Source organism: Diplotaxodon limnothrissa, linkage group LG6 (assembly GCF_057381915.1).
Source record: "Diplotaxodon limnothrissa isolate DT_005_m linkage group LG6, D_limnothrissa_male_GT1.1, whole genome shotgun sequence".
Lineage (NCBI taxonomy): Eukaryota > Metazoa > Chordata > Actinopteri > Cichliformes > Cichlidae > Diplotaxodon > Diplotaxodon limnothrissa.
In genome coordinates this window covers 13,226,119-13,251,537 of record NC_140601.1, presented here as the reverse complement: position 1 = coordinate 13,251,537, position 25,419 = coordinate 13,226,119, and the positions used below count along the sequence as shown (strand labels likewise).

General features: G+C 42.2%; 3 protein-coding genes across 3 annotated transcripts; all 3 read right to left on the bottom strand.

Moving 5' to 3' along the window:
• Positions 1-395: 395 nt before the first annotated feature.
• On the bottom strand, positions 396-4,349 carry plk1 (polo-like kinase 1 (Drosophila)). The gene is made up of 11 exons (XM_085355687.1): positions 3,987-4,349; positions 3,533-3,701; positions 3,192-3,336; positions 2,821-2,914; positions 2,459-2,684; positions 2,285-2,327; positions 2,072-2,169; positions 1,894-1,971; positions 978-1,132; positions 695-877; positions 396-590 (listed from the first exon to the last, which is right to left on the bottom strand). Exons 1-11 carry the CDS (start codon positions 4,347-4,349, stop codon positions 396-398), a joined length of 1,749 nt encoding a protein of 582 aa, XP_085211813.1.
• A 5,524-nt stretch (positions 4,350-9,873) lies between these two features.
• Positions 9,874-10,515, bottom strand: LOC146630240 (GTP-binding protein Rhes-like). Its single transcript, XM_085355685.1, has one exon. It carries the CDS (start codon positions 10,513-10,515, stop codon positions 9,874-9,876), a length of 642 nt encoding a protein of 213 aa, XP_085211811.1.
• Positions 10,516-16,163: 5,648 nt separating this feature from the next.
• Positions 16,164-24,006, bottom strand: LOC146630239 (fascin-like). The gene is made up of 5 exons (XM_085355684.1): positions 23,184-24,006; positions 18,731-18,887; positions 18,488-18,609; positions 18,070-18,240; positions 16,164-17,315 (listed from the first exon to the last, which is right to left on the bottom strand). Exons 1-5 carry the CDS (start codon positions 24,004-24,006, stop codon positions 17,110-17,112), a joined length of 1,479 nt encoding a protein of 492 aa, XP_085211810.1. The 3' UTR covers positions 16,164-17,109.
• Between the last annotated feature and the right edge of the window lie 1,413 nt (positions 24,007-25,419).

Genomic DNA, 25,419 nt, shown 5'->3' with positions numbered 1-25,419 from the left:
TTTATGTACAAACAAAAGATGCAGAGGAAACCTCGGAGGACCGTTCCAACTTTAAGTTCAATGTAAACCAAGGAAACATTCACGTTTTCCCGTCTAGACTCATCTGAACACACACACAGTCTGTGCTGTCAGCGGGAACGCAAGCTTCATCGAGAAAGTTACAAGAACAAGAGAGTTTCTATAAACAGGAAGACAATTTTTTAAAAGAGAAAACAGCGGCTGAAAGATGGGAATTTTCCATGTACAACATATATAAGATGAATTGTCACAGTAGGTGTGAAAGTGTTGGCAATAAAAAAGGATTACAACATGACCCATAAAACAGATGAAGACTGAAAGTTCGAGCCCGTCCTGAACTCACGGAGAAGCAGCCGGTGATTAAAGACACTTGGGGACTAATGTGCGGCGGGAGTTGGCTTGCTGTCCAACAGTTTCTCCACCATGAGCTTGGCGTAACGAATGCGGCTCGCCAGCTCCTTACTGCAACCGAACTCCTCCAGAAGAGACAGCTTGTAGGTGCGGAAGTCTCGTTTCTCATCTATGTAGGTCACTGCAGCCATCAGCGGACACAGGATCAGCTTGGTGTGGTCCTGCCAGAGACAAAGTAACAAAAGCATGAATAAAGGATCTGTATATGCCATCACAAGACAGGTAAACCAGTTAAGGACCGTAGGAAGGTGGTGTGGCGTCCTACCTGGAAGAAATTGATCTGAACCGTGCCGTTAGTGAGGTGCAGCACAATGGCGCTTTTGGTTCTGAACCAGAGGGAAAGGTACGGCAGTCGTGCCAGCTCATCTCCTTCCCGACGTGCTATGTTTGCGCCAGCCTTCAGCAGGTGCTCGCTCATGTAATTGCGGAAGTATTTCAGCAATGTTATCTACAAAGAAGAGAGAAACACTGAGTTGAGTATGAAAACGAGGGCGGAGACCATTTAAAACCTCGTCTCACACACAAAACAAAAAGGTCTAACTTCTTACCTTCTTGTTGAGAGTGGAAGGGAAAGAGCGCACGCTCATGTAGGATTCAGTTGCAGTCTTGTCGATGTACTGCAGGCTGTCTCCGTCAGCGTACATGATCAGACGGGTGTAGTCGTTAAACAGAACGCCAACGCTGTTGTCACACAGCTGATATCCTGAAATGAAGATGAGAAACTCTTGTTTGAAATATTCATAAACACAAAATGTACTTAGCACAACGCTCAATACTTAAAATAACCAAATAACCTGCATTTAGACCAAAGTGTAAGACGAGGCACCCTACTTGTTAGTTAAGCAACACCTCAGTCAATCTAAGGCCAATTCCTTACAACAACGCTTGCTCTGTGGTTTCTTTTGAACTAGCAAACACGTCATCTGTGCTCCGAATTACAGTGAGCGTAATTCCTGCAATTGTTTGCAATAGATATTAACCGATGCATAAAGAGTATAAAAACTGGGACATAGATTCTGGGGTTCAAAAGTGAAGTTTAACCACAAGTCCCTTAAACATGTCTTCTATTTAATGACCACCAGGGGGCGAAAGCCCAAGGTTGCAAAAAGAAATCCAGTCGCATGGCAGTCAAATAAATCCATGTGAAAACCTGCAGCTTTGGCATCACACTAGCTCCACCCGTCTTATACCATCTGATCACTTTTGACTCCAAAATAAAGGAAATCTATATCTCTCTATATCTATATGCTCGCCCCAGCCCACCGATGGAGGCCAATGACTACCAATTTTCACAGTGAAAGTATAAATTCTCTTTAGGGTTCAATATTACACTATTACGGTAGTATTAGACAACTTCATAAATGAGCCAATATCACAGTTGTGTTTCCTTTGTTTTGGGGTTTTGTTCTGAACTAGGTGTTCAAGTGCAGATGGATGGATGTGGAGTCTAAGTGTAATACTTACCCAGTCCATATTTATCAGAGTAGTCCACCCATTTGCTGATCCAGAAGATGGGGATGCATGCAGGATCCTCTGCCTCCTCTGTTTATTAAAAGAATTTACATCTCTGTATGAAGCACTGACACGCAGATTATCCAGCTTAATGAAATATGCAGCACAGTCATAAAAAGACAGCACTCACCTTGGCGGACGAATGCCTTCTCAGAAGGCTTGGCAGCAATGATGCTGTTGAGCTGCTGCAGCATGTCTTTGAGGTGGTTCTCCGACGGTTCAACCTCCCTACACACAGATTACACCAGTCAAAACATCCAAATACATAAATGTGTCACAAAAAGCAAACCTGTACTTTATAAATATTTCCATTATTTCAAATTCAGTGGGACAAACATCTCACCGTGGTGCAGGCTCGTCCTTCATCTCCACCTTCTCTGTCCCTACTGGAAACACAAACCCGTATCATTAACATTCCTGCAAAAACTAAAATAATTCATCTCCAATATTTCAGCCTTGCTTTAAGCGTCTGAAGAGTTGGGGCTTCTTTCAACTCTCTTCCTGCTGGGAGGATTACCTTTGTTATTTATAGCTGTCAACGGGCGTCTCTGGCTGAGCTCGGTGGCTGTGGAAGGGGCAATAGAGAATCGCGGGGGCACTGTGAGACAAGTCGTGGGCAGGCGCAAGGGGATGTAGCCGGACGTGAAGAACTCGTCCGCTTGCAGCTCAGCAATGGTGGGTCTCTGGGTGGGATCGGCATGCAGCATCCTTTTGATGAGGGTGGTCGCTGCTGGGTTGATATGCTGCACGAAGACAATTGCCTTTAAGTTGATACGACTTATACAAAAAAGCATCTTTGTATACAATTTTTTTTCTTTAAAAAAAAAAAAAAGGAAAAAAAAAAAAAAAAAAAAAGAGCATCGTGTTAAACCGCCTCACCCAGGGGATTGTGTAGTTGTTTTTCTTGATGCGGTTGTAGGTCTCCTTCAGACAGGAGGTCTCAAATGGAGGCTTGCCCACCAACAAAGTGTACCTAAGAATTCAGACAAGGAGGAGGTAAAAGTGACTGTGCAGATTTTTGTTTTTTAAACAACTTTTAACTTTCTAATACATCATTAGAAGTATGTCTTGGGAAAATATAAAACCATTAGGACTCATAAGGCTGCATTTTGTAAAAAGACAAAAAACCTATATTAAACAAGCAGATGTGCAAAGCTTGGCATTGGCATCAGAATGGACACTACAAGGTTTGAATGACTCAGTGGCCGTAACACCTCCGTTTCCAGGTGTGCTTGTGTATTCAGACTTACAATATACACCCAAGTGACCAGACATCCACTTCGTAGCTGTGGCCTTTCTTGCAGAGCACTTCAGGAGCTATGTAGTTAGGTGTTCCACACAAGGTCTTCTTCCGCTCACCATCAAACTCAATCTTTGTGGCAAGGCCAAAATCCCCTGTTTTAAAAGAAAAAAAGGGGGACATAACTGTAAAGAGGCACACTTGTGTGCAAAAGTTCATTCTTGAAGTATGAGAAATTACTGACGCAAGGACCTGGGTGTGCCTCATCCTTTTCTTCTAAAACCAGCAGGTTGCTGATATACCCAGTTGACATTTAGAGTCCCTGCCATCATGCTGAGTTGAGCAAATTACCTATCTTGACATCCATGTCGTCGTTGAGGAAGATGTTGCCCAGTTTCAGGTCTCTGTGGATCACTTTGTTGTTGTGCAGGTACTGGATACCCTTGAGCAGCTGAGTCATGTAGTATCGGGCCTCGGGCTCTGTGACAGCCTTACGACGCTTGTGCAGCTCCAGCAGGGACTGAATTGGAGAAGAAAATGATTTTAAACTGGGGCACTGAGACAGTAAAGCAGCAACAAATATCAAGTATATCGGATGGTTACCATGTAGTGTAGAAAGAAAGGATTTTAAAAAGTACTAATGCCATCAAAATACTGAGTTTAGGAATAGTGGCTCATTTGAATTATGTTCAGAGCTCCTGTGGTTTTAAACAGGCCAAGCTTCCTGCACTGTGACGGGAAGAGACCGCCAGGGTAACCGTTGGCCGTCCGCAGTTAACAGAAAGGACACTTTCTCTGCACTCACCCTTCTCCTGCAGATTTCCAGGACGACAAACACAAAATCATCGTCCTCGAAGAACCCGTGGAAGCCCACGACGTTGGGGTGGTTGAGGCTTTGGTGAATGGAGATTTCCGAAGTCATCTTCTCCCTCTGGTGCTGCTTCAGGATCAGCGATTTGGGCACGATCTTTCCGGCGAAAACCTGCTTTGTCTCCACGTCTGTGATTTCGTAGCATTTTGCAAAACCACCTTTTCCGAGGAATCTCCCCCTAGTGTATCGTCTCGTGGTGCGTGGGTCGACCAGAACATCTGGGATTTCTTTTAGAGTGGCCGATTTTGGGTCGACGTGCGGCATCGGGTTCGCCGGCTTTGCAACACCAGCGCTCATTTTGGATTAAAGTGCTCTTAGCCGGGAGTAAAAAGAAACGTTTTAAAGCCCCTTTGCAATAGAGTTATTAATGATAAACCCCAAGGAAGAGAGTATTGTTAACCCTACCTTAACCGACGTTAGTTTGGCCTTGGAAGCTAGCGTGCTCCCTGCACTTCTGAATTTAAATCAAAACTAGCTATAATACGCTTTAGACGCGGTTGTTACTTAAACATTTCATTGACAATTAAAACACGGTGCAACTAGACTATAATTATTTTTTTAAAAACGAAAATATTGAATAAAGTAATCGCCAGAGTTGTCCGTCGATGGCTGCAGCGTTAACCCGTCCTGCCTTTTGACAACAGTTTCTGCTACAAGTTTAAAATGCTGCCTCGGTCGTTACGGTGCTCTCTGATTGGTCCGCTCGATTTGAATTCTAAGGTATTGCAGCAAAGCATCGTGGGAGATTCAGGCAAACATAGCCAATCACTAAACGAGTATGTCACATTCCGCAGTGTTATTGGCTGAATCCCTGTTGTTGGTTTCTCCTTGTTTTCTCTAAGCGAGTACTGATGGGAAATGTAGTCGGGGTGGGCTTTAATCGTGACATACATCCGTTTTTTTCCCTTTCTTCTTTTTTTTTTTTTTTTTTTTACCCAAGTAGATAACGTGGATTTAATGGTCATTTGATTTTTTTTTCTTTTTCTTCTTCTTTTTTTAACTAAAAGCCCGGAATAAATAGTCGTCATCGTGGATTGTTGTAACCGATTTAGTTTAGTCGAGGCAGCAGTCTATAGGCTAATTTATATGAGACTACTCACTGCAATAACCTTTGCTTATTTATACGCTGACCTCACTAGTTTTCGATAAGTATTGTTTCGTTATTACTCGTGTAATACTACTTTTCGTAATTATCAGTCGTGAGGTTGTCCAGTTTAATTAACTCTAAAGCATAACCAGCTACAACATGTAGACTGTACATTCATGTAAAACACACAACCTATTGTTATTACTGTTTTTAGCCAGTAGGGGGCACTGTCACTCCTATAACTTCCCGAATGCAATATAAAGCTATAACTTCATAGGGTCCCAATATTAACATATGTTGATATCACTACCATAACAAATTGCTGTTGTTGAAGGCTGTAGTTATACAGTGAACCAAAGGACTGAATTTCTTTGAATGGACTGTTCAAAAAGTGTCACCATATTTCCATTAAAACCTTTTCTGGATCAAGTATGATCGAGTGTTAGTCAGTGCAATGTCTGTGTTTCATTAGTTTCATTAAAAACTTTTGTGTACATTCAGGATATATTATAGTTCCACACAATAATTGATGGGATTGTCATTGCAACACCAACTAGACTTAACTTCAGGCGGAGCATTCATGAAAAAGGTTATGTAAATAATTTTTCACTGGAAGTGTAATATGGAAAGAAGAATGATTAAGAATTGCGTGGAGTGGAAACAAAATTTGTGGCAAACATGGTCCACCTTGAAAGTCATGATAAACCAACCACCCAGGCCTTTGCTTCACCCCAGTCTTGACTCCATGGCTACAGCCTTGCTCTGCGTCATTGCCTTTAATGCCTTTTACTTCTAGCCTGCTGCTTCTACAATTGCCACTAATGCTAGTTCTGGTAAATGACAATTATTATCACACTCAATAAATAAAAATAAGAAAAACTGTATGTTGGCTTTACAAAAACCTTAATTGCTACGAAAGCTGATACACTTTATATATAGTGCTGTAATATTCTCTGAACCCTCCACCCCTGAGGTGCACTGGTGGATCATTTATGCTGTGTGTGTGTGTGTGTGTGTGTGTGTGTGTGTGTGTGTGTGTGTGTGTGTGTGTGTGTGTGTGTGTGTGTGTGTGTGGTTACTGTAAATCTATGCTAAGCTGTCATGAGTGTTCATCTCAGGCCTGATGAAACATTTCTGTTGTGATGGAAATAGTCTCTTCTAGCATCACAGCCTCCGTCCATAGTGCACTCAGTTGTTTCTCAAGAATGAAAATAATGGGATTCATCTTCATCCAAGACAAACACACATGGCATGTTTCAGAGATTTCTCTTAATCACATCATTGTCACCCATCTGTTTATATGTATTTTGAATCATTGTGCTTTTATTTATTCTGTATTTTTATCATCTTGTTTCATAAGATGTGTATATTGGTTTTCTTTTTTATTGATCTGTTCCTTATCTAAATGACTGAGAAGCCTGTCCAAGAGCACAGGTGTTCTTTTATTCTTGCCACGTGCAGCTGACAAATAAAGTAATTCAAACTTTAATTTTCATGTTGTTCACTCTTCTTGGTAAAAGATAAACAAAAGCTTTTAATCCAACAGTGTGACATTTTTGATGTGTAATGATGCAGATTCATCCTTGTCAGGAGCCTCTGTTCTTTAGCCCTTGTGTGCTGCATGAGCCTCTGCTCCTCATTCATATTAATGCTTTTGTGGCAGACACGATTAATATCTGCTTAGCAACAGATTTTACAACTGACATGGTGATAAAGAGAGGAAAATAAGAGGAGAACAAGTGGATGAAGAGAGGACAGATGATGAGACCAGCGTGTTTGCTTAGCCCCTTTGTTCTACTTCATATAAGTGTCTGTGTGTGTGTCTAAAACGTCACGACACAACTTCAAGCAAAGAAAGGAGCTATTTTTATGATGCACTATCTCACGCTAAGCCGAAAATGGCGCTTGTTGTTCATTATCACTAGAAAAAAATATGCTCATCGGCTTTGTACATCGATTTAATAACTCAGAGGAACGATTTTAAGATGTAAAGCTTGGAAAGCTTGGAATGCGAGGATGTTAGGAATAAATGGAAGAGACTCCCATCAGAAATATTTTCTCAGAGGATAAATTTGAATAGTCACAGTAATTTGTAACTGATTTTCAGTGTCCATTTTCTCTAAAAAAAAATATCACAGCATCGACAGACTGTGGGTTCAATTGCCAATTGCCATTCTGGTCACGTCCTCAGGGGCCCATGTATATTTGCGGGTACATCCAAGAGAAGAATTTAAAAAGACCAGAACTGTATCATCTCAAACTTTACTCATATTTTAACAAAACATAGATATAGTCTTTTGTTTAGTTTTTTTTTTTTATCATAACTGGTAAAATCCAGTAGTTTTATTAGCATTTGACCTGCCTTTTCCTCCCCTACACTGATAAAACTAATGGTATCTCCCAAGGTCAGCTAGCTACTTCCAAAATAAACGAAACAACATGAGAAAAAAAAGGGGGGGTGTCTAGTTTTTTTTTTTTTAGAAAGTTTCCAGAAAGAGCCAGGCTGCCTTCACAAGATCATTTATCCATTAATTTATTCATTCACTTATTTATTGACAAAAAAGAAGTTTATAAATGTTCTAAGTGGGGACCTCACAAAAGTGCTTTTTCTCATAAAAGCTCTCTGGGCTCTATCACTGAAAAAAAAAAGGCCATGTTGGATTTACTTGATTCAATAGTGGACATTGGTTGCACACAAATGTTTTGCTTTGGCAGAAACTTAAACAACTGAGTTAAATCAACTTTTTCATAATCAATAAACATCGGCATTTTGTGTTCATAAAACGCGATTGAAACATGTTCAGATGAAGTAAGTTGAGCTCTTGGAATATTTTAATCCTTCACAGTTTTGTCATTTTATTTCAACACTATTCAATAACTTTTATCCCAATACTATTGGTCACTTAAATACTACATGCTGTCTTCATATTACATAATGTTCAACAACGGGCAGGGATAGCTCAGTAGGTAGAGTGGTGGCCCCATGATCGGAAGGTCGGGGGTTCGACTCCACTGAGCAAGGTACCATCCCTACACACTGCTCCCCGGGCGCTGCACTGGTGGCTGCCCACTGCTTCACTGGGTGAATGGGTTAAATGCAGAGGAACTATTTCCCTATGGGGACTAACACGCACACTTTACTTTTTACAAGGTCTAGATCCTGGTTACCATAAAAATTGAATAGGTCTTCAACAACTACCATCCTTCTATCTTTATCCTGGTTGCAGGGGGGTTGGGAAATAACCCTGAAGTGATAGGTTACAAGGCAGGGTACACCCTGGACAGCTGACTAGTCTATCACATAGAAACAAACAACCATTTACACTTACATTCACAGGTAATTTAGAATCACCAGTTAACCCTAACTCTAACAACTGCATGACTTTTAACTGCGGGAGGAAACCAGAATACCCAGAGAGAAACCTGCAAACTAGCCAGAATGTGGGTTTGAACACAGGACCTTCTTACTGTGAAGCAACAGCACTAACCACCATGCCAACAACCTAGCAAATGTAGGAAAGCTATGATTTCCTGTATTTGATGCAGAATTTTTTTGTTTTTGTAATAATCCACAATAAATAGCAATAGCATGCACGTGGTGTGTGTGTAGTTGTCTGCCTCTTATAACTCCAGTGATTTTCCTGCAGTTTGAAATCTTGTGCGATCTTGTGAATTCCATGAGTTCAGCAACTAACCACTCTTACTAGATTGTATCATGTAATGTCAACAAGAACAAATTAAGTTGTTGAATTTCGTACAGATTCTTCATGATTTAATTACGTTCATATAGAAACATGAAATTATTGTGTTTAAATTACAAGTTAGACTTTTTTAATGTAACAACCACCCAATTTACTTTTTTTGGTATACTAAAAAACAGTAGAGGTGGCTGCTCGACTTGACTGAGATGGATGCCTTCCTGAAACCACGATCTAAAGAGCGCGAGTCTGAAACCCGTGCAGTGTCGCGGGATTTAACATTGATATATTATTGACTTACTTCACTTGAACATGATATGAACAATTTAATCTAGCCTCTCTGCATATCATGTAGTTTCTACACTATGCAGTTAAAGTTAACTTTAAAGCATGAGGCACTTGTGTTAAATACACGCAAGATGCTTATGTAAATCCAGGAGCTGGCCAATCCCTTTTTTTCAGTGTACTCTATTGTTTCAACACTCATCCGGGAGCGGGACTGTAGCAGTCTACTGGCAAGAGAGGTGCTGAAAGGAGGAAAAAGAGGAGACCACCAAACAGACAAAGGGAATGAGAGGAGAAAAAGAACAGGTGTGTGTGCTTTGATGGTTACTTTAACCATCACATTATGAGATTTCTGATTATTGAAGAAAGAAAAAAGCTCTAGGGCCCATCAGACACTTGTTCACATTGGTGTTTAACTCTATGATCCACGCATAGACAGACTCGTTTGAGATGTGCCAAGACCAGTGGAAGGTTTACAAATGAAGCACCGGACACATTTTACAACAAAGTTATTTTACTGACACCATATAAAAATGTACACACAAAACAGGACTCAAATAAAGTGCATCATCCCGTTTGCTCCCCTTAAACTATGAGCATTACAGGCCCCGCTGGCTTTCAGACACATTAAAGTGACCCGAGGAGCCGTCACCCGTGAACAGGTGTTAAACTGCAACACGCTCCAAAGCGTAACATTTTAGAGTGAGAACGGGCTCGAAACTGAGCAGGCGCAGTCCAGCTGCAGCGGTTTCTACGACAGAACACAGCTGTTGTGCTTCTTCGGCGAGGGTCTCTTCCTAGCTCGGGGCCTAGGCACGGTGTCTCTGCGTGTCCACGCCGCGGGGCTCAGTCGTGGCGGCAGGTTCACCTGTTGCAGCAGCGAGCTGAACACCCCGACCGCGTTTCTGCCCGTGCTCGCGGACGCCTCCACGAAGTCTGCGCCCCACTCAGCCTCCACCGTGGCCATGGCGTCACAGGCAACCGGCGCTCGACCTTCGCTCTCGGTCAGATCCGCTTTGCTGCGGACCACGGTGATGGGCACGCTCCTGCCGCCGCCGCGCAGCTCCAGAATCTCGGCGCGCAGTCGACGCACCTCCTCGAAGGAGTCGGGCTCGTCTGCCGCGTACACCAGGGCGAAGGCGTCGCTGTGTCGGATGCAGAGCTCCCTCATAGCCGGGAACGAGTAGCTGCCGCTCGTGTCCAGTATCTCCAGCCGCATCTTCTCCTCAGAGCCCGCGGTGTCATACTCGAGCACGTGAAGCTCCTCGACAGTGCGCGTGTACTTGTGCTCGAATCCGTCGTGGAGGAATCGGTGGATGAGCGCGGTCTTGCCAACCCCCGCTGCTCCCAGGAATACAAGCCGGACCGTGTTGGGACGCCCTGACGGAGACATCCCGACGATCCCGGCGCACGTGCAGCTTTATGCAGCTCCATGCAGCCAGGCTATTTATAGGCTGCTCCACCGATACGACCCCACCCGGTCGTTCTCCGCTCAAAATCGCTCAAGTTCAGACTCTGAAAGCCACGGAGCACACGGCAGCATGGAAACATAAATGATTTATGGATTTAATGTCTTTTCAGCGCTTATGTCAACATGTGTGAAAGAGTCGAACACGTGCGTTTGTTTGCAGCGTTTGTGAGTCATGGAACTCAATGCCAGTGTATTTCACAGGAACCCGGATATCATAAATCATTTCCACAGTCCACAACAGTGTGCATACAATAACAAGCTTCTGTCGAAGCTTTGTAGTTAATTTACAACCCATGGTTAGCCCTTTTACATCCCACCATTGCGTTTGCTTATTTACTGCAATGATCCTAATCCCCCCCCCCCCCCTTTTTTTATTTTTTATTAATGGAACAATGGGGATGCTATACCTTTCTGAATCCTCATCGTAAAATTTAATTCTTGCAGCACTCTACTTCCCACCAGCAGAAATACAGCTCTGGCGGTGAGCAAGAACCCCCACCTGCTGATCAAACCCTGTGTTTGCAAAGGGTGGCCAATCAGAAGAAAGCTGGCTAAAAAAAACAGCTAGGAGGGAGCTGCAACTTGTTACTTGACAGAGGATGAATTAAGGGACTGCTACAAGGCCCAGTATAAAATAAATCATGATTCTGAACTGCGAAGAAGTTATTTTGATTTTCCTATCTAAAAGAAGCATGTAAGTCCCATTTCAGGTTCAGTGGTCAAACTTGAGACTTAACCACAGTGAGTCTGTCACCAGTAAATCTTCCCCTTCCCAACTAAATGTGTGCACCGTCTTCTGCTCTGTGATTACACCTTTGCTTTTGAATTATTGGCTCATTTCTCTCATTCCTTTGACTCAACATTTCCACCCACACCTGAATTTGTTATTGTGGTCACAACCTGAAGTCTGGTGGTAATTAAAAAAAAAAAAAAAACAGTCATACATGCTCGCAAACAAGGTCCTGTCACGTGCAGTTATGTTTACACCATGTGTGGAAGGTTTCTTTTTAATGACAGTCCTGCCACAAAGACCCATTGTTTGATGCAAATACACATGCTCTATAATCTGATGATTAAAGCGCACTACCTGTAATTAAAAGCGCTGCTGGCCTTCCAAAAGAAATTTGGAAAGCATCAGGCTGCCCAGTGGTAACTGGCTGTGCGGACCTACCAGCACCACCCTGAAGAAGCTGTCAGTGGTGTGATGATGCGAACACATTGACCGCACAGTAGGTGGCTGGCATGAGTAGAATTTATGTGATGCAAGTAATGGGGTTTAGAAAACTGTACTCGCTAAATTTTTCTTATGAAGCGTGTAATTACTGTCACGAAGTCATGGGCGTAACATTGCTGAACATTGCTGAACATTGGGGGGGTCAAGATCTCTGTCTAAATAAATAAAAAAATCTGGGTAAATTCACAGATGATTAAACATGCAACTATTCTGCTGGTAATAACTGAAATGAGTAAAGAAAATCAACAGCCTATTTATGCAAGATAATTCATAATTTTATTGGGGGGTCATAACCCCCCTAACTCCCCCTGGAAATTACGCCCCTGCACGAAGTACAGAACTAAATTCTCTGTGTCTCGCTGACCAACTCTGTCTGGCGGGACGTGGCTATCACTTGGTAAATAGGTACTGTGATAGCTTGTCATTGTGCGCGTGTATTTGGGTGAGTACATTTGCGTCTCTTATCTGTACCCTTGAAGAAGTGTATGCAGTAATATAAAGGAGCAAATAAGATGGGAACAAACTGTAAAAACAGAACAAGACAACCTTGAAACTGACCTGAGGCCTGCTGGAACTCTCGTATAAGTGGTTGCAGCTTTAAGGGGGGGTTCTAAGTGCTTTGGGTCATTCCAGAATCTGGGTAAATCCATATGGTAGCTGCGAGGTGTGAAACACAAATTACCGGTAATACAACAATTTAGAACAACAAAAAAAAGTAGTGTGAAATTTCTTTTACACACTTGGCTTTTGTGCATTAAAACATTTTCAGATTGAAATCAGCAATGGCTTCACTGAAACATATTCCAGAAAGCTGGAAACACTTATTACCCTTCTGTCTATCCATTTTCTTCTGCTTATTTAAGTCAGGGCTGTGGGAAGGAGCTGGAGCCTATCCCAGCTGCCGTGGGCTGAGACACTGGGTAGACTCTGAACAGGTCACCAGTCTGTCATAGGGCTAAGACATAGAAACACACAACCATTCACACCTATGGGAAATTTTAAATCACCAATTAACATAATTCCTCACAGAAAGGCTGCAGCCAGGTGATGGATATGAACCCAGGACCTTTGGATTGTGAGACAATGCACCAGAATACTGCTCCACATACTCACCTAAAATATAAATATAAATGTTGCCAGGGCAATATTTGCCTTAATGCACAGTTATAATAATCATTTATCTTAATTAATAATATTAATTATAATAATATTTATCTTAATTAATAATATTAATTAAGGATATAGTTTAAGCTAGGAATAACAGAAGTGCCCATATACTTTGGTGATAAAGTGAAAATCAGGTTTAAAGCATTTTTAAATGATGTACACTAGATGGCAGCAGTAGACACATTAAAAAAGCATTGAGACAGTTGGAGTTGCAATTAAAAACTGGGAAGTTGCTGCTGTTGCAAGTATGTGATCTGTGCAGAAGTAACAGCAAAGAGTCATCGATATGTTACACAGGAATCATGGGTATAAATAATGAAATCGGCTTCATATCTTACAGTAGCTTACCCTTAAACAAAGTCTGTCCTGTCTCAGTCAGAGAGGCACATTAAAAGAAAACGTTTTCATGCAGTTTAGATGATTCTGAAGTGTGTCAACTGTGGGCTTCTTCAAAACACTAGCATCTGCTGCAGTTCTCTGATATATGTGTACATGTTTAGACATCCTTGTGAGGACAGAAAATTGCAATGCTACTGTACATGTGGGGACCAACAGTCACCTCTCCCCACGAGTTTGAAGGCATGTTTGAGGCTCAAACTGTGGTTTTAGTGTCAGGGTTACAATTAGGTTATAGTTAGATTTAGGCTAAGGGTTAGGGTTAGGCATTCATTTTTGATGGTTAGGGTAAGAGGCTGGGGAAGGCATTATGTCACTTAGATGTCCTCATTAAGACATGAACATGAGTGAGTGTGTATTTTATTATGGTTATGGTTTTTTACTTCAAGAATCATAAAAGATTTAACGTCCTTTTATGAGTTTGCATAAAGGGACACTGCTGCTAGACATAGTGTATGAGAACACTGTCATTGTGAGTGTGGTACATTCTAGTATTAGCATGTTACTCAAGAGTTCTCCCACTGGTATGACTATAGACACATTACATAATTTATCCTAAAAAAAGAATACATATATATATATATATATATATATATATATATATATATATACACATATAAATGAAATAAAAAAACAACTGTTCTTACAGTTTTCTCAGGATGGTAAAACGCTGTCCCATTTCACTTTGAGGAGTTTCTTTATCACGTTTATTGCCCAGGAGAAATCTGTCCTATAACTGAAGGACAAAGAAAACCTCATTCCTGCTTTGTCTTCACTTCTGTTCATTGCTCTGTCCCTCCGCTCCAGTGCCATGTGAGCTTTTTTCTGGCAGGAGGATTTGGCTCAAACCCGACATGTGCTTTCTCTTAAAGACTTTATGCACACAGACTGAAAAAGGCATGGGAGGTTATCATATTACCTTGAGCACAGTGGACGCTCCAATCCATTTAATAAGCACTCAGGCTTTTAATTTCCACAGTCCTCATGTGAGTGTGTCAGAAACTGTGTTTGTAGTTACACAGGGCGGTTCTGTTTTGGTTATTACAAGGTTTGCTGGGATTATTCAGCAATGTGTGTTCCATCTTTCAACAGTCATCTTCCTAAAGCCTCGCTCCTGCATTACTTGTTGCCATGGCAACACGCAGAGACCCTGCAGTGAAAGATGAAGGATGATCGTTCGTCTGCTTTTGCGTGTATTCAAACACGTAAGTTTTGCACCCATTATAGCGTTCAAGAGTTGAGATTTGGTCTGCAGAAGAGAGAAAGTGGAGTAGGTTACCTCGTTCTTGAGCTCGGCTGGCTTTCTCCTCTACCGTTTTGGCTCAGTGCACTCTCAGGGGGACGTGATGCAGGCTCTGTCTTCCTTCTCCCACACACAACAGCATTTGCTAAATAGCCTCATCAGAACAAGATGGTTGGAGGAAAAAATCTATGAAAAGAATAATAATGTAGGTCCACCTTCTTTTCTGTTTAGGTGTAACATGAAGAAACATGTGACCCAAATGCTGAGCTCAGTTGTTGCACAGACAGATCAGCTGAGCCCTGTTATTGATCCATATGCACAATTTAATAACAATAAAAACAGCATTATTAAGTATTATCAGGTTTATCTTTTTCACTATGTGCATTTTGTTCAAGCTGTCATCTCTCGACTCGAGCTGTTCAGTTTTAAAGTTACATCTATCAAACGGATTCCTGTAAAGGGGCAGGATGACTTCTTGCTCCCAGAGTAGCTATCTTACCTAATCATGTGATCTGCAATATTGCTCTCACTTCCTTTTTCAGACTTGTTTTATGGGATCAATTCAGTTATATTACGGGCAAGATTAGACCAGAGGCAGGGAACTTGTGAGGCTGTACTTTGAGCATGCTCAAAATGAAATTGTAAGCACACTACCATTTTGCAGCAGCAGAGCCAAGGGCTGGCTATATACACCTTATAAAATGTCTTGTCACTGCACACAATCATCATGATTGGAATATGACTGAAATGATCCTATAAAAACCAGAACAAGGAAGTGAGTGATTAGGCAAGACAGCTGCTCTGGCAGCAAGAAATCGCAGGTGCAAGCTTAACACTGAATAACTTACAAGTTATTGTAAGCACATTGTAAGAACTTTGGATTGAAAGGTCGTCAGGCAGTGAGGAAGCGTGTGGTTTCACACATCACATCCAGTTTAAATAACTCTGAAAAGTGATTTTTGCCCAAGGCTTCATAAGGAGATATCACTAACCCTTTCATCAAGGTTCACCACTTATAACTTTTATACTGTCCCTGTTTCTACAGTTATTGTTCCCATCAATCCTCTTCCGCTTATCCTTATCAGGGTCACATACAACCAACAATTTAAACTGCCATTAAAGAATTTAGTGTTGCATTGAAAAAGTTATTATAGGAGTTCTCATGGTGTAGTCCTGCCCAAACAAGCAAGGAATAAAGATATTTTGGCCTACATCAGTTTGCCCCACATAAAATAAATGAATGTCATATCAGTTTCTGTAACACTCTAATTGGCTGTAGATGGAAGCAGATGAACATGTAGATGGAAGTTAGTGTGAATCTTTAGAAATAATCCCTCAAACCCACAAATGCCCTCTCTTTGTGGAGCTAACCCTTTCAAGTAAAATCAACCAAGAGAAAAACAAGACGATCCACTGTTGAGAAGGTAAACTTTATTGGACTTTTCACTTGATTGAAATGTACGAGCATGAAAGGGAAAAGACAGAGTACTCTATGAAAGGCACAGCCAGAGAGATGACTCCACCATTGTGTTTACACACCAGCAGCAGCAGCAGCAGCAGCACACAATCCAAGGCGGGCACTTCATCACCACAAACATGTGCTTTTAACGTAGTTCAAAAAGGACGCTGTAATATTGTGCTCATTTTTGGGCGCTGTGTTAGAACAGCTGGAATTAATGCATTTTTATTTATATGCATTTGTGTGCGTTTGAGTGCATTGTGTGTCATTATTGTGCTAAGGCGACTCCTTCACTCGGTGAGTGAGTTTCGAAGCTCCTTTCAAACTGTTTTTATTTTATTCACCAAGAGTGTACAGGCAAAAAAAGACACATCTGCCAGCCCCTGGCTCTGTGTTTCCCATGGTTGCTATGGTTTCAATAATTGAGTGACAAAAAAAGAGCAGTATTTACAGCAGACGCGTGTAAATCAGTAACATTCCTTCATCTGATGAGCATTATGCGTTACACTTTGAACGAGAATAGGAGATGTAAGCAGCGTATAGAGGCAGCAGGACAATTAGCAGGAGAAGGTTAGATACTGCGAGTTATGGGTTATAGTATTCAACACGTTCATTTACACCAGTAGTTACCACAGATAGGCACAACTTATAACAATAACTGTCCTGACGGTTATTAGGTACGGCATGTGTAAAGTTTAACTGGGAGTGAAACAAATACTGTGCAATCACACTACAATGCATTCAGTTAACAGCAAGTCGTTGTAAATCCAAGCCTCCAGTACAAAGACCAGTAAGATGAGATCATTACTGAGAAATTTTTAAAAAACAACAAAAACAAAACACCTTTAGCACTTTGGTTCCTCTCGTCAGCGTCATTTTTCCGCCACCCATCCAAACAAATTCAGAACTGCGCACACGCACACAGGCACGCACACATATGCAAAAGAAAGAAAGAACTGCTACCTACACTAACTACCTCTAGTTTGAAGCATAGTGGAGAAGTCCAGCTGTGCTTTCTCAATATTCCCAGAGGGTGGCGCTCTCCAGGGAGTCTGCACTCGCCTTGAGCCCTCCAGCGTGATCCCCTTTGAGATACTTCCCCCTCAGAGTACGAATGGCCATCTTGTTGAGGTCACAGAACTCGAGCAGGAACTGGACAGGCGATGAGTCGCCGCACACAATGGCTGTGCCATCTCCAAAACACCAGTACTTCCCCTGGGAGTCTGGACAAACAACACACTTAATGAGGCTCCGCAGACACACAGTACACATATATAAGTATATCAATTTTATCAATTTAGTTTAGGAATTCAAGGAAAAGATATGACATAATTTTATTTAAATGTTTAAAATACTTTGGGATCAGAATTTGCTGGCCAACAATACAATACAAGATGAAAAATAATGCATCATACTGGCTCCCTGTCAAGCCTGAGTATGATGGTTCAAATGGGAGATGGCCCCGGGTGAGTGATCCATACAGCTATAATGGCTTTCCCATTAGATGCTTAAATATTGACTTTCCCTTAAGCAGGGTGGGGTTGAAGAGGGTTGGGTTGTGGAGAACACTATTTTAAACACCATGGCAAACATCACCACATTCATTAGAAAATCAAATCAAAGCCACGAGACAAGAAAATAGAAGCATTGTTTATTGAACGATCTGAATCTGATACAGGCTCTTTTGCTACAGAGGTTTCAGTCAGCTTCTTTGTCTCATTCTAGCACAACTGCTGTGTTGTGTAGGTAGCTTCAGTTATATTAAGTATATCTATGACAAAACACTAAATATAACTGCACATTTCTTGTTATCCACATTAGACCCGGCTCCCTGGAAAGTATTCAAATGCATTAACTAGTCTCACATAAGTCACGTTCTGTGACTTCTAGTAAGAAAAAAACAGTATGACCTGCCAAAACAACACATTGCATCTAAGTGACACACAATTTTATTGTTCTATTCAAACAGTTACCCACCTTTGAAGGAGTAAGCACCATTGTGGAACTCCAGCTGAAAAACATCGTAGGATGCTCGGTTGGAGTCTAGGGTTGCCGTTCCAGCTTTTCGAGCCCCGATGAACCCGTGCTCCCCGCGGAGGACGATGATTGGACGGTTGATGAGCTTCATCAGGAACTGTTCGGCCTCCCCTGAAGTGAAAAAAGATTAAGGTTGGACCAAACTACTCTGTGGCTTGTTTCATAAAAGCACCTTACGCGGGTATATGGGGGCATTAGAGGACGTGGCATAGGTAACTCGAACATCTGCGCAGGCACCATCAATGCTGAACCATAACATCTTTTTTTCACACATATCACATTTAATATGTTGATATGTGCATCAAAGCTTTTTTTTGGTGAAAACGTTGTATTTGGGAATGTAAGGAGCATGGCTGACCTGCGCTGTCAATGGTAGCAGCCAGCTGCCCGTTCTTCTTAGCAGTCACATACTTGCCATTGGCTGCACGGATACACACACGGCCGTCACGCCACTCCAATTCAAAGTAACTGTTGGCAGACCTGAAACACACCCACACAATAAACAAGCCAGTTATTCCACTGAATGTTGGTTATGCATGAAATAAAATGGGTGTTAACCAACATTCAACATTATATGGTGTGTGCGTATGTGTGTTGTTACTTGGTGGAGGCAGTGCACTGCAGTCCTCCGGTAGCTGTGAGTGTCCAGTATTTTCCAGCAGCGGTCCTGAAAGCACACTTCCTGTCCTCACGGCTCATCTCCAGCTGAAAGACTTCCTGGTCCCCTTCCTCATCCTGATTGGCTGACAAATCCATGCCTAGAAAAGTGGGGCAGACTGCTGTCAGCTTTCCTTCTTGTCTCTGGATGTCTGAAACTTTCAAACCCTTAAATTTATGAACTTTCTCCCGAGAGACTCTTAAAGCCAGAGGATGTCTCAAACTCACAAAGATCTGGGCCTTACTGCACCCATTCAGTGGATTCACCAGTCCTGAATGGGACTAGATAAAAGAAGAAGAAGTAGATGTGGTCATGTGAGCAGAGTAACGATAAAGTAGAAAGTTTTTCCTCATCATTAAATGTTTCATTGATCAGTTAGAATTCTAATGTGTCGAGAACATCTCTGCTTATGATCCATTTGTCAGCCTGCTGACTCAAAACACGTACACTCCAACTATATGCTAAAGATTTGAAACTCAAAAGCAAACCATTCAAATCAAGTGCTGTGTAAAAACAAATGTGTGTGTTACATAGCCATATGTTAACACGCCTTGATCCAGAGCTGATCCAGTCAGCTGCTCCATGCAGAATTGTCTGCTGCTGATCAGGGGGATGACCACTGAGTTGGAGCCATGTTTGAGGTCAAATGACAAGTGCCCCTTAAATGTTCCCCACTTTAAGCTGTAATTCGTTTCACTTCATCTGCAAGGGGAAATAGCTACTTGAGTTCACCCCCAATCTGCTGTTTTTTTCTCCCTTTTTCTTTGTTTTTTACTGGACAACTATATTAAAGTGAATTAATTGTTTTTAAAAAGGCAGCCATCTGCAAATATAGGCTCTGAGACTAAAACCAAAACAATGAGCTAAATTGTAGAGCTGAAAAATAATTGTGAGTTCATCAAAACAAGAAAGAGTTCACCCATAAATCAAATCATGAATTAAATACATGTGCTGTAATGATATTTGTCTAAGCTTTTTTGGTGTGAGTTGCCAGTTTTGCAGATATAAGCGGTTTTCCTACAATATAATGGAACTAAATGGCACATAAAATTGCATTTTAAAAATTCAACTGCAATGTATTTTACATAAATCATGACATGGTTGCTCAGAACAAATCCACCAACCTTGTAATGAACAATTACATGAAGGGACTGGTATTCCACCATATCCCTCCATAGAGGGAATCGTGTTCTTACATATGAGGAGATGTTAGTGAGACCGTGATCAGATTTAATGTATTTGGATATTAAGTTTAACCCTTGGGGATCCCTAAAAAAGACATCCACCTTGGTCCCTAATGGACATAAATTCTTAATTTCGTTGTTCTCATGACAATGACAATAAAGTTTCTGATTCTGATTCTGATTCTGAATAAATGTCCATTCCCCAAAAAGTGCAATAAAAATCTTATGTATTAATATTTTTTTCCACTTTAAATTGGTCAGTCTTTTAAAACTACTTCTCCCTGAAATATTCATATAAAGTTTTAATTATATTTTCGTTGTTTTAACCCTTTAAATCCCAGTTGTATTACATGAGCGCCCTGTTTTTTTAGCCCCAAAAAACAAAAAAACTAAATATTTTCCAAAAAAAACATTTGAAGTAATATTTGATTGTTATTATAATTAGGCCTTTAGATGGGTCAAAGATTGGCACCAAAATTCATTTTGACCTGCCATTATTTTTTTTGCAGGAGCACATTAAAAAATGCATGCCTAAGGACAATTCCCCAAAAAGTGCAATAAAAATATTAAATATTAATTTTTTTTTGCACTTTAAATTGGTCAGTCTTTTAAAACTACTTCTCCCTGAAATATTCATATAAAGTTTTAATTATATTTTCGTTGTTTTAACCCTTTAAATTACAAAAAAACTAAAAAAAAAACTAAAAAACTAAATATTTTCCCAAAAAACATTTGAAGTAATATTTGATTGTTATTATAATTAGGCCTTTAGATGGACTAAAGATTGGCACAAACAGTCATTTCGATCGCCTTTTTTTTTTTTTTTCAGGACCAGAAAATGGTCTCCAGGCGGCAAATGCTCCTCCTCTAGGCCGAAATAAGTGCATGTTGCCGGGGTAAGTCGCGACGATCACCGGGGCACGATCACCGGGGACTGCTTTTTCCAGCCCACACGTCCGATACCACGTGACAACAAATACGTCATTTCCTGTTGACTAAAAAAAAAAATGCACCCTCTCATGGTCCTAGGGACCAAAAAATGGTCCCGCCCGATCAGCGGGCGAAGCCGCTGCTGCACGCCGGAAATGAGGCTTCATTTCCGGCAGGTCTGTCCAAGCAGCCCGCTGTTTTCCAGCAGAGGTCAAATGTGAAGCAAGGGCGCCACCCGGTGGACAAATAAAAAAATTACAACTCTAAGGCCTGTAGTCCAAAACGAAACCTAAGCTGGAAACCTGACGATCCCTTTGACCGTAATTTTTCTGGCGTGAAAAATAGCGTTTATAATGGGTTTCAATGTGGACATTTTTGTCCAAAGGGACTAAGGTGGATGGATTTCTGTAACTTAGCCATTTTAGGCTGATTTAATGAATTGACACCACAATTAAAAAAAATAAGTAAAAAAAACATTCTTTGACAAATTTGGCTATATTCCACTCAACACAGTGAAGATGGTTTAAAACTAAAAATGCAAAAGACAATAAATGTCCTTAAGACCACCAAGCATGAAAATGGAGAAGAGATGTGATTCAAGTAACAGTTTACAGAGAAGATAAATTACAGAGAAACAGCAGTTCTCTAGGCAAAAATGCCTTGTTGATGTCAGAGTTCAGAGAAGAATGCTTCAAGCTGATAGGACAGCAACAGGAAGGCAACCTCTGGACTGTACAGCATAGAAGATCTCACTGAGTGCCAGTCTTGTCAGCTAAGAACAGGAAACTGAGGCTACAATTTACAGAAGCTTACCAAACCTGGACAACAAAAGACTGGAAAAAGCTTTTCTTACTCTGTTGAGTTTCAATTTCTGCTGCAACATTTGGATAATTGGTTCAGGATTTGATATAAACAACATGAAAACATGGATCTATTTTACTGTATATTACTGGCTCAGGCTGGTGGTGTAATGGTGTGGTGGATATTTTCTTGTCATACTTTGGGCCCCTCAGTACCAACTGACCATTGTTTGAACACCATAGCCTACCTGAGTATTGTCGCTGACCATGTCCATCCCTTTGTGGCCGCAGCATACCACACCACGTCACAAAGCTTAAATCATCTTAAACCGGTACATGGAAACAAATTCACTGTACTCAAATAGCCTCCACAGTCATCCAGTAGAGCACCTTTGGGATGTGGTGAAATGGCAGAGCCCCATCATCTCTGCAACCCACATCGAGACAACATATTTTGAATACCAGAAGAAGAAACGTGTTAATATGTTTGAATATGAATTTAGCGCGAGTTTAACACATCTATTGATAGGGAAAATGGTTCCAGACAAAGAGCAAAAAGATTTGACCAGTAGATTTCTTACAAAGACACGAAACTGGACTCAGCCTCGCATTACATAAAACCAGTCCACCTTGGAAGAGTTGAGAGAGTAAAAATGTCTCTGTCCTCATTACTGACACCCAAGCTGCCAGTTAATGCTTGTGCAATGCCCATATTGAGCCCACTGAACCATTAGTGGTTTGTACAAATGCAGCAGCACTGTTATTTCTTTAACAAAGAAAGGAAATTGTGATGAATTATAAGTCCAAGTCCCCTGGTCCTGCTTTCCATCAGCCTTTCAATTATGGTCACAATTTAGGTCACAAGTCACTGCCTTACATACACTGACCTCATTCAAGCAAACCATCCTCTATTTCCCTTGGTATGCTCTCTGTCTGTCTCACACTCACTCACACACTGATAAATCCCCGCTAATGTTGTGCACAGAATCAATTAGAGACCGGGAGGCAACGAGACAATGAGGTTGCATGTGGGATAAAGACCTGTGTAAGGCACACCTCGCTCTTTGTGGCCCGCGTTCTCTGCCTCTCCACCATTTTCCCATTGTCTCCAAAGCAAATCTGCCCTCGTTTTCTGTCTGTTCTGAGATAAAGAACGATGCACAGCTGCAGACTGAAGCTGACCCGGGGCCAGCAACCACAGAGCAGGGGTAGAATTACTGCAGGAAAAATGTTAAACTGGCAGGGACTGCCCCCCGCCCCCCAACAACTACAAAAAAAAAAGCGGAGGGGAGGGGGGCGATAATGAAAAACACATGGTGTGGGAGGAAAATGAGCTAACGGGGGTCTCTAATTCTGCTCTACTTTTTCATGCAGACACGCAACAGCTGCCTCCTGCTGTGTCCAGCTATGCGGTGACCTCACGGTGAAACTGCATTTCTTTTACTTGGTGTCTCTTGGGTCAGTGCAGCTGTACAGCCTCACCTTGCCTTGTGGAGACGTTTCTCTCGTTGCCTGCAGTCAGCACGAGCTGCGCGTGGCTGCGCTCCAGGCCGAACTGTTCATCCTTTCCCACCCGGGTGCTCCTCCCAGACTTCATAGTGCCGGTGGGGCCTACGGGGGCCAGGTAGCGACCGTTACAGTCGCGGAATGCCACTTTCCCGGAGTGGAACTCGAGCATGTAGCCGGTATCCTTGTCCGTTGCGGTGGACAGGTTGCCGTCGTTGCGCAAAAACCGGTTGTCAGAAGTCTCGAGGTGGTAGCGCTGATCGCGGTACACCAGGGTCACAAGCGAGTCGACCCCCCAGGGGACATCCCGATCTATTGACACCTCCTGCCGGGCGCTCAGGTGGGCGAAGCGCTTGCGGGCGAAGCTGTAGAGGTTGACCTGCGGGTGCACGGCCAGGTGCATGCTCCATCTCTCCGCCGGCGAGGCGGTCTGCGCAAAGCAGGTGATCCGGTCCTCGCTGCCGCCGAGGAAGCGGCCGTAGGGCTCGGACTGCAACGACCACCGCCCGTCCTCGTGCACCGTTATGACGAAGCGGCAGTCCCGCTCGCGCGTCTCGCTGTCCGCGGTAACGTTGCCGTCTTTGTCCGTGGCGAGGTAGCGGCCCAGGTGGGACAGGAGGAACACGGCGCTGTCGTCTTCCCCTGTCTGCTCCAGGGTCCACGTCTGCTTCTTCTTCAGGCTGCTGGCCGAGGCGTTGATTTTGAAGCCGAATGTTTCCGCAGTCAGATACTTGCCCTCGCTGTTGATGAGGCCCAGAGGGATCTGCAGCAGGTCCCCGTCGGCGCCGTTTGAGGACATGATTGCAGCTTGACAAGAGGAGCAAAGAAAGGAGATGCTGGTCTTATAGAGAGGGATAGACAGACGGACAGAGGGAGGGAGAAAGACTGTGGGGGTGTTTGAAGGAGAGAGAGAGCTGCTGCTGATGGTGCTGATGGTGATCAGTGTCCCCTAACTGGGTAAAAATCCGGACTGGCTCGCTGGAGCTGCAGGAGTTGCAAGCTTGTGAGTTGTTTTTTTTCCAAGGCAGTACACGCCCCAGATACAGGCAGAGGAGCTGGAGGGAGATGACTGCAATTTTGACAAACCACTCCACCCCTGCACTGATCTTCACATAGCCCCACACATATAACCAGTATCATCCACACCATCAGCACTAACTTTTCCATTGCTCCTGGAGAACTCTGTGGATTCACCACCTAACAGATTTGGTATGTTTGTGCTGGAAAGAGGCAGAAAAAGGCCATTTTCTGACAATGTCAGCATACAGAAGGCCATGTGCTGGGATCTCTTATGAGTCAAATGTCCCCTCTGAATCTGATGTGGGGTAGTTTGTAGTTTAATGTTCTCTTCCCCCTGTAGTTTTCACAAAATCTGTGCTGAAAAAAAAATTACCAAACAAAAGCTACTGAGTGTGGAACAATGCAAACATTGTGTTTTCACACATGAACATCGGAGAGATCAGAGACAAAAGTGCGAATTTACTCAGTTGTTTCCCTTCATTGAAATTCCACCCATTTTCCATCCTGTAGTCTGATCAGCCCTTCCGTCCTTCTCCCCCGTGCTTTGTCATAACTCCTGTCTACACATCCACCTATACTCTGAGAGAGAAAGAGAGAGAGAACGGCGGGTGCTTATCCTTTCCTCACGCCCACAACCCCAGGAGAGCTTTCTGAGGTATAAAAAGCTCCATGAGAAGCTAAATGAAGCTTTTCTCTTTTCTTCTTCTTTTCTTTTCCAGTAGTTGAACATATAATTGATTATGGTAATGGTGTTTTGATTTTGTACCGCAAAGTTATCTTCCTCATAGCTATAAGCCAGTGAAGTTTTCTCACAGCAGCTTTGCCTGTGTAGAGCTAAAAACCTTAATTCCTAATGTAATTCGAGGATGTAGTTGAAAGACGGGATAGTTCATGAACAGTTCACTTTGTATGCATACATTTTCAGTTACTTGGTTTTAATTTAGGGAGATTAGTGGCTTGCAAATTTGCTGCATGAAAAATTGGTGTGCTGCTGAGTCAGTAACCTGATAAAAATCAGGAAAATCTTTGACAACTTTTCACTTTAAGCTTTTGATCTTTGATAACTGTAAAACAAACGGAGGTTTTTGATTGGTTGATTGATTGATCTGGTCAAGATGAGCATTTTGATGGCACTACTTTTGCATCCCATGCTTCGATCTTTATTTATCATTAGTTATGGCTTATAAAATAA